At 47.5% G+C, this 9,603-nt stretch overlaps 1 protein-coding gene across 3 annotated transcripts in view; it reads left to right on the top strand.

The window, feature by feature from the left end:
- Positions 1-9,603, top strand: part of SLC1A6 (solute carrier family 1 (high affinity aspartate/glutamate transporter), member 6) — a 36,575-nt gene that overhangs the window by 6,755 nt on the left and 20,217 nt on the right. For 2 of the 3 annotated variants that reach the window (XM_011980568.1, XM_011980570.1), the window contains 3 exons: positions 4,636-4,847; positions 5,678-5,815; positions 8,655-8,859. In XM_011980568.1, coding sequence (XP_011835958.1) covers positions 4,643-4,847; positions 5,678-5,815; positions 8,655-8,859 — 548 coding nt within the window. In that variant the 5' untranslated portion in view covers positions 4,636-4,642. Of the gene's footprint in view, positions 1-4,624; positions 4,848-5,677; positions 5,816-8,654; positions 8,860-9,603 lie in introns of those variants that run through there. The other variant, XM_011980569.1, reaches the window with a different exon arrangement.

The raw sequence follows: 9,603 nt of genomic DNA, 5'->3' as shown, positions 1-9,603 counted from the left end.
AAAAAAAAAAAAAAAAAAAAGGAAGTAGATGCGGGAGGTGAACACATTCTCTTTATAGGTGTGACAATCCCAGGCAAACCAAATAGGTACAGAGTCCAGTACAGGATACAATATTTAGTGTCTTCCTTTAATTTACAGAGTTTTTTTTTCTGAGTCAGATGAATCTGGTGTATTGCTGGGGAAACAGACAGCAGACTCTGAAGGGAGAAGTAAAAAGGGTTTATCATCAGACTATTTATGAAGATACTAGCAGAGAGGAGGACCCAGGGAGATCCAGGGTTATGGCGGAGGACTGTCTCATGGGAGCAGTGGTCTTAGGTAGAGGAACACAGCTGCTGCCAAGTAGGGGCCTGGCACAGGGAGCTGGGAGACAGGAGAATAAATGCTCCATTTCAATCTCTTCCCACCCTCCATTCTCCTGCTGCCTTTAAAAGAATTTTGTGGCTGGGCGTGGTGGCTCACGCCTGTAATTCCTGCACTTTGGGAGGCGGAGGTGGGCGGATCACCTGAGGTCAGGAGTTTGAGTCCAGCCTGGCCAACGCGGTGAAACCCCATCTTTTCAAAAGATACAAAAATTAGCCAGGTGGGGTGGCGGGTGGCTGTAATCCCAGCTATTTGGGAGGCTGAGGCAGGACAGTCACTTGAACCTGGGAGGTGGAGGTTGCTGTGAGCTGAGATGGTGCCATTGCGCTCCAGCCTCAAAAAAAAAAAAAAAAAAAAAAAAAAAGAAAGAAAGAATGGTGTATACATTTAGAGGGTACAAGGGTAGTTTTGATACATGCATAGATTGCATGGTGATGATGTTTGGGCTTTTAGTGTAAACATCACTCTAATTGTGTGTGTTGCACCTATTAAGTAATTTTTCACATCCCATCCCCCTCTTACCCTCCCACCCTTTCTTTCGAGTTTTCAGTGTCTGTTATTTCACTCTATGTCCTTGTGTATACATTATTTAGCTCCCACTTATAAGTAAACATGCGGTGTTACACTTTGCTTCTGAATTATTTCGCTTAAGAGAATGGCCTCCAATTCTATGTATGTTGCTGTAAAGAACATTTCATTCTTTTTTATGGCTGATTAGTATTCCATTATATACATAATGAAACATAGATACGATAACATAATCAACAATGTAGCAAGAAAATGTGATAGCGATATAAATGTGATACAGGTCTGTTTATCTATAATGTGACACACTTATCTGTATCACATTTTCTTTAATCGTCCATTGGTGGACACTTAGGGTGATTCCGTATCTAAGCGATTGCAAATATTGCTGTGAAGAAACATACCAGTGTAGATATCCTTTTGATACAATGATTTGTTTTCCTTGGGGTGGGTATTCCGTAGGGAGGTTTCTGGATGGGATAGTAGTTCTATTTTTAGTTCGTTGAGAAACCTTCATACTGTTATCCTTTCCACTGGGCAGATCGAAAGGGAGCCAGTGGGAGAGGGAGCCTAAGAGTGGGTCTAGAAGGAAGAATAGAATTCTCAGTATGCCTGGAGGAAGGGCACCACCCTTCCTTGGTTATGAGAACAGTGTAGGTTAGGAGGTGTAGTACCTATAGCACACAGTGCTTTTAGGGACCTACAGAAACGTCTTCCCTTCCTTCCCTCCTTCCTTCCTTCCCTTCATTTCTTTCCTTCCCTTCCTTCCCTCCCTTCCCTCTCTTTTCTCCCTTCCCTCCCTTTCCTCTCCTCTCCTTCCTTCCTTCCTTCTTCTCTTCTCTTCTCTTCTCTCTTTTTTTTTTTTTTGACAAAGTCTGGCTCTGTCACCCAGGCTGGAGTGCGGTGGTGCAATCTTGGCTCACTGCGACCTCTGCCTCCCAGGTTCAAGCGATTCTCCTGCCTCAGCCTCTGGAGTAGCTGGGATTACAGGCGTGTGACACATCCAGCTAATTTTTGTATTTTTCGTAGAGATGGGGTTTCGCCATATTGGCCAGGCTGGTCTCGAATTCCTGACCTCAAGTGATCCTCCCGCCTCGCCCTCCCAGAGTGCTGGGATTACAGATGCGAGACACGGCACCCTGGCCATTTTCATTTCTTTTTGTTCCCTTTTATTTTGAGTTGATACGAAATACTTGTACATATTGGTGGGATACAGAGTGATATTTTGATACATGTATACAATGTGTAATGATCAAATCAGGGTAGTTAGCATGTCCATCATCTCAAACATTGATCATTTCTTAATGTGCGAATGCTCAGAACCTTCTCTACTGGCTTTTTGGAAAATATAGAATAAATGATCATTAACCATAGTCCCCCTAGGGTGCTGCAGAACACCAGAACTCATTCTTTCTCTCTAGCTGTAGTTTTGTATCAGTTAACCAACCTCGCCCCATCCTCCCCTTCCGCCTGCCCTTCCCAGCCTCTAGTACAATTCTACTATTTCCCTGATGTTTTCATCTCTTTTAACATTAGAAGACAGAAACAAGCATTTAGGTGAAAGAAAATGCTATAATGTATAATATTAACATATTCATTTTAATTTTTTTTTTTTTTAGGGTGGGTGCGGTGTCTCGTGCCTATAATCCCAGCACTTTTGGAGGCTGAGGTGGGAGGATCACTTGAGCCCAGGAGTTGGAGGCTGCAGTGAGCTGCACTCTTGCCTGGGTGGCAGAGCGACATTCTGTCTCTGGTCTTGAACTCCTGGGCTCAGGTGATCCTCCCCACTCAGCCACCCAAGTAGCTGGGATTAAAGGCGTGAGCCACAGCAGCTGGCTCCATTTTTAAAATTGAGGGCAAATTCACATAACACGGAAGCAACCATTTGAAAACGTACAATTCAATAGCATCTAGTATTTTCATTATGTTGTGCAATAATTATCACCTCTATCTCGTTCTGAAATAATATATTTTTCTTTATATGAATGCAGTTGTAAAACAGAATTTTAATGTAGACTTTTTTTTTTAATGAAGAAAAGGGTGCACAAAGAGAAAAGTTCCTCAGGCCCACGAAAATCACAATTTCTAAGCCACCCTGTACGTGTGAAGTGTTTAGTTGGTAGACGGATGGGCAGGTTTTAATTTTTATATGCATTGTATTTAATGTTGTTGAAAAATATAATTCACATTTCAAGTAGGGGTCTAAAGTTTCCATTTTACATACATTTTTAATTTTAATCTTAAAATAATTATTTATTTATTTTTATTTTGAGACAGAGTCTCACTCTGTCGTCCAGGCTGGAGTGCTGTGGTGCAATCTCTGTTCACTGCAACCTCCACTTCCCGGGTTCAAGTGATTCTCTCGCCTCAGCCTCCTAAGTAGCTGGGACTACAGGCACCTGCCACCATGCCCGGGTAATTTTTGTATTTTTAGTAGAGGCGGGATTTCATCATGTTAGCCTGGCTGGTCTCAAACTCCTGAGCTCAAGTGATCTCTCCGCCTCGGCCTCCCAAAGTGCTGGGATTATAGGCGTGAGCCACCGTGCCTGGTTCCGTACGGTTTTTTAGATAAGTGAATTAGGACACATGGATATCGCCAAATATAAGGAGGAGACACCAAAGTCTGCAGTTTGGGAAACAGCAGTACAGTGCCTGCCACCCCAGAGGGGCTCATGCACATCACGCTGTGGCCAAGAGTCATTATCATTTCATTCCCAAAGGACTCCCCGCTCTCCCTGTTGCTCATCTGGGCATTCAGGCAGAGTAGCTGCATTTACTGGGCACCTGCTCTTTGCCAGGCGCCTGCTGATTTTGTCCTTGTGAAAAGCCTCCAGGCTGGACACAAAACCGTGTTAATTTAGAGGACTAGCCTCCAGGTGCTTTGTCTAGGGCTCCATATGCAGCTGGTACTTCACAAAAGCTTGTTAATTTCCTTTGAGCCGCTGGGGCAGCCCCCAGAGGCTTGTGATAATCTCAGTGAAAAAAGAATGGGCTGGAGTCAGGGAATGTCAAAAGGGTCCATTATTTTGTGGTTTCCTCCTCTTCCCAGCCATTCCCAGGAATGATTCTGGAGACTTGACCTTTTCCTGCCAAGACCTGATCTTAGAACTCCAGGCAGCGCCTCAGGTGTCCTCAGATGGGCACATCTTAACAGACTGACCTTCCCCCTCCCCTGCCTTTTTTTTTTTTTAATTTTATTTTTATTTATTTGTTGCTCTTAGAGACAGGGCTGTGCTCTGTCACCCAGGCTGGAGTGCAGTGGTGCAATCACAGCTCACTGCAGCCTCAAACTTCTGGGCTCCAGCGATCCTCTTGCCTTGGCCTTAGAAAGTGTTGGGATTACAGGTGTGGGCCAGTGCGCCTGGCCTTTGTGCTTTTCTGGAGGGGTGGAGGTCTCACCATCTTGAAGATCATAGCTCACTATAACCTTGAACTCTTGGGCTCAAGCGATCCTCCTGCCTCAGCCTCCCAAATAGCTAGGACTACCACCCCCAGCTGTTTTTAAATTTTTAGAAACAGGGTCTCACTATGTTGCCCAGGCCAGTCTTGAACTCCTGGGTGCAAGTGATTCTCCTGCCTCCGCCTCCCAGACAGCTGCGATTACAGGCCTGAGCCAAAACACTCAACCACCCCCGCCTTCTGAGAGTCCTTAGGAAGCGCTCATCACTCTTCCCAGCCTTCGCCGTCTGCCCACGCCTGCCTTCTGTCCTGGCCCTCACCAGCCCCAGGCTTCTCTGTTTCCCACAGATAGACCATGAGCAGCCATGGCAACAGCCTGTTCCTGCGGGAGAGCGGCCAGCGGCTGGGCCGGGTGGGCTGGCTGCAGCGGCTGCAGGAAAGCCTGCAGCAGCGAGCACTGCGCACCCGCCTGCGCCTGCAGACCATGACTCGCGAGCACGTGCTGCGCTTCCTGGGCCGAAACGCCTTCATCCTGCTGACGGTCAGCGCCGTGGTCATCGGTGAGCTCTGCCTCCTGGAGGGCGGGGACTTCAGGGAAAGGCGGGGACTTCAGGGAAATTCCTGGCCCCTACACATCTCTTTGCTCCACCCCCTCATTCTCACCTGCACACACCTCCCAGTCCCACTAGCCACCCTCAACCCCACATAAAGACACACCACACAGATGAATACGCATGTGTGCAAACACAACTGTGTGCACACAATGTCATATGCATATCCTTGTGTATACACACACACACATATATATACATATACAATGTACAAACACACTTTGCACACACACATATGCATGCATTGAACTTATAGGTGCAAACACAGAAACTTACATGCACACTTGTGCATGTGTATTGGAACTTATAAACACATTCACATCTCCACATACGTTCTCCTGAGTACTCGTGCACACACTTATGAGTTTAAAAACCACATACATTCGCATGTTTGAAAATAGTAACATACACACAAATCACACCTATAGATGTCCAGGAAAATACGTGTGCATATTCATGTGTATATGCACCTGTATACAGACACCTATGCTTGTTTACAAGTGAACGTCTACCGTCACATATCCTGGATATATATACACTTACACATTTACATTTACACAGACATGGACACACATTTACACAGTATCAATATAGTAACCCATACATGCATACATTCCTACAATGTCTGCACGCATCAGTGCACACACGAATACACACACTCATAGGATATTTCTCTCCCTCACTCCCACCCTTGCCCTAGCCTTCTTGGGGTGAATGGACCCTGCCTAGGGCTGGGCAACCCAGACTTCAGTCCATGGACCCCCTTCTTTTGACCTTAGGAGTCAGCCTGGCCTTTGCCCTGCGCCCATATCAGCTCACCTACCGCCAGATCAAGTACTTCTCTTTTCCCGGAGAGCTTCTCATGAGGATGCTGCAGATGCTGGTGTTACCTCTCATTGTCTCCAGCCTGGTCACAGGTGAGAGAGCCCAGGCCAGTGTTGGCCTCCAAGACCCATCCGGAGCCTCAGCTTGAACCCAGAGCCAAGGCCATCCCAAGCATGGGACCACTTCCTTGACGCGGCACCTCAAACGCGGAGCCTGCGTCTGCTCCAGGGTCCTTGGCCAAGCAAAGCCCAGGTTCTGATCGGTCCCAGGTTCCAGACCCCATATGACCCCACCCCACTTAACTCAGTAGGCTTCCTGTCCTTTTCCTTGGAGGTAAAAATGCCAGCTTGCAAGGGGCTCAGTATTACCCAGAAGTGAGAGAAAGTCTTGGAGGGGCAGCCAGGGAGAGTGGCCGGGATATGGTGTGGATGTGCAGGGAGTAGCGTGTAGATTAGGGTGTGGAAGGTGCATGAGATGGAGGTGACAGCTTAGTGGGTAGAGGGTGGGATGGGAGTATGGTTGGCTTATGCAGGGGTCCACAAACTTTTGCTCTAGAGGGCTGGATAGTAAACATTTTCAGCTTCAAGGGCCATGCGGTCTCTTCTGCAACTAGAGTTGATCCTTGAACAATTTGGGTGTTAGGGGCACCAATCCCCACACAGTCAAAAATCCGCATATAACTTTTTTTTTTTTTCCCGGAACCTCGCTCTGTTACCAGGCTAGAGTGCAGTGGCACCATCTCGGCCCTCTCACTGCAATCTCCGCCTCCCAGATTCAAGCAATTCCCCCGCCTCAGCCTCCCAAGTAGCTGGGACTACAGGTGCCCACCACCATGCCCGGCTAGTTTTTTGTGTTTTTAGTAGAGATGGGGTTTCACCGTGTTAGCCAGGATGGTCTCGATCTCCTGACCTCGTGATCCGCCCACCTGGGCCTCCCAAAGTGCTGAGATTACAGGCGTGAGCCACCGCGCCCAGCCGTTATATACTATATTCTTAAAATATAGTAAGCTAGAGAATAGAATGTTATTAAGAAAATCAGGCCAGGTGAGGTGGCTTATGTCTGTAATCCCAGTGCTGTGGGAGGTTGAGGCAGGAGGATTGCTTGAGCCCAGGAGTTTGATATCAGCCTGGGCAACACAGTGAAACTCCAGCTCTACAAAAAATAAAAAAATCAGCAGGACGTGGTGATACATGCCCATAGTCCTAGAGAGGCTGAGGCAGGAGGATCACTTGAACCCAGGAGGCTGCAGTGAGCTATGATGGTACCACTGCACTCTAGCCTGGGCGACAGGGTGAGACTCTGTCTATTAAAAAAATGATAAGGAAGAGAAATTTTATTTACTATTAATTGAGTGGGTGGATCATCATAAAGATCTTCATCCTCATTGTCTTCATGCTGAGTAGGCTGAGGAGGAGGAAGAGGAGGGCTTCTCTTGCTGTCTCAGGGGTGGCAGAGGCGGAAGAAAATCCATGCATAAGTGTACTCGAACAGTTGAAACCCATGCTGTTCAAGGGTCAATTGTACTCGATTCTGCCACTGTAGCACAAAAGCAGCCGTAGACAATATGAGAACAAATGGGCATGATGGTGTTCCAATAAAACTTTATTTACAAAAGCAGGCAGAGGGCCGGATTTGGCATGAGTAGCAGTTTGCCAATCCCCGGATTTGGGGATGGGGAAGAAGAAAAAAGCATGAAGAAATGGTTTCTTAGGTTGGGTTTCCTGGAAGCAGAGCCTGACTGACATGGGGATGTCTGCACTGGTGATTTATTGCGGGGTAGCTCTCAAGAGAAACTCATAAGGGAGTGAGGGAAGTGGGACGGGACTGGGAAACCAGTGAAGCAAAGATGTGGGTTTCAGAAGAAGGCTGGCCTGTCAACCTGATTCCATCGGGAGCTCTGGAGCGTGAGCAGAACCACAGAGTTGAACCTCTCCCCAACTCTGCTGCCACCTGAATCAAAGGAGTTGGCCATTGTGAATCCTTGCATGGTCATTCATTGGCTATAGGTCTCCCCTGGGGTTTTTGTGGGCAAGGCAGTTCCTGTTTTGTTGAGGGCAATTCTCAGGAGAAGGAGAAGGGGGCAGCCTGAGCTATTTGTAGACAGTGCTCTTGGGGCTGAAGGATCAGCATATTGGCTTGGGAAAGGGTGTAGGAGTGGAGCACCAAGAACATGTACTACAAAGGGTGTGCAGTGAGGTGGGTTGGAGGAAGGTGTGACTTTGGGATGAATAGTGGGATGACAAGTGGAATGAAAGTTAGGTTATGGGCCAGGCGCAGTGGCTCACGCCTGTAATCCCAGCACTTTGGAAGGCTGAGGCGGGTGGATCGCTTGAGGTCAGGAGTTCGAGACCAGCCTGACCAACATGGTGAAACCCCGTCTCTACTAAAAATACAAAAATTAGCTGGGCGTGGTGGCAGGCACCTGTAATCCCAGCTACTCGGAAGGCTGAGGCAGGAGAATTGCTTGAACCTGGGAGATGGAGGTTGCAGTGAGCCGAGATGGCACCATTGCACTCCAGCCTCGGCGAAGGAGAGTCCGTCTCAGAAAAAAAAAAAAAAGAGAGAGAATAGAAAGAAAGAAAGTTAGGTTATGGTGCAAAACAAGAGGAAACAAGAGTTAATAGGGGATGGGGTGAAAGAGTGGAAAAGACTGGCTTGGAGTAGAGGGAAGGCAGTAGGGTAGTGGAATGCTGCTTGGGGTAAGGGTTGGGGTGAGTGTGAGGGTGTGTATTTGGAAAATAGAATGGAAGTAGAAAGATGGTGGTGTTGGTGAATGGGTAATGGGTGGGTTCTGGGGTGGGCTGTAGGAAAAGGGATGCTTGGTGGGATGGCTGATGAGTTGGTAATATGGGGAGGGTGGAACGGATGGCTAGGAGGGCTGGCGTTGGGTATGCATGGAGCTCCGGGGGGACCACATCATCTGTCCTGCAGGTATGGCATCCCTGGACAACAAGGCCACGGGGCGGATGGGGATGCGAGCAGCTGTGTACTACATGGTGACCACTATCATCGCGGTCTTCATCGGCATCCTCATGGTCACCATCATCCATCCCGGGAAGGGCTCCAAGGAGGGGCTGCACCGGGAGGGCCGGATCGAGACCATCCCCACAGCTGATGCCTTCATGGATCTGATCAGGTATGCCGACCTAAAAAATCACAATATACATATTTGGAAAAGGAGACTTTATTTGTTGTAAAAGGTTATAGCCTGCAAAGCGGTCATCCCACAGGCTGGGAAGGATGCGTCTGGTCAGGATCAGAGACAGGCACTTCTAAGGAGGAGGGGTTGGAGTAGGAGCTTTATGCTGAATAGGTTGGCTAAACATCCATATTCAACAGGTTGTAGGAGGAGCTATGAATATTCATGTAGGTGACCCTGATGCATGCATATTGAACAAAGTTGCATGTGACATATGACCCCATGTCCACTTTGGGGTGGAGACTTAACATTTAGTTAACATTTAAATGTATCACATTTAGACTTTATACATCAAAAGGTCTTTTCAGGACACGAAGGTATCCAAATGCACAGCCTCTGTCAATGAGCCAGAACCAGCCCATGGTCAGTGGTGTTATCAGGAGAAAGTTACTGAAATCGGTCTCCTGCCCAATCAAAGCTGTAGTTACGGCTGGTGGAACAAGGGCCCCATTAGTCCTTGTCTGTGAGCTTATGAGTTGTAATTATTTTAATATTGCTTATCTTAAGGCTAGTGTTTGTTTCACTCCTAGAGAAAAAGAAGAACCTTTTGGCAGCTAGAACACAATTTATTATTTGAGTGTAGGGTGCATGACTTCACCCCTGCATGGCATGGCCTTAGATCCTGCTTAGAGTTTGGTATCTTAATGCCACAAGGAGCGTGTTCTATCAGTCTTATGATTT

The sequence above is a fragment of the Mandrillus leucophaeus genome, unplaced genomic scaffold (genome assembly GCF_000951045.1).
Source record: "Mandrillus leucophaeus isolate KB7577 unplaced genomic scaffold, Mleu.le_1.0 Scaffold215, whole genome shotgun sequence".
NCBI lineage: Eukaryota > Metazoa > Chordata > Mammalia > Primates > Cercopithecidae > Mandrillus > Mandrillus leucophaeus.
The sequence above is the reverse complement of the archived record's forward strand: the minus strand, read 5'-3'. Positions and strand labels throughout refer to the sequence as shown.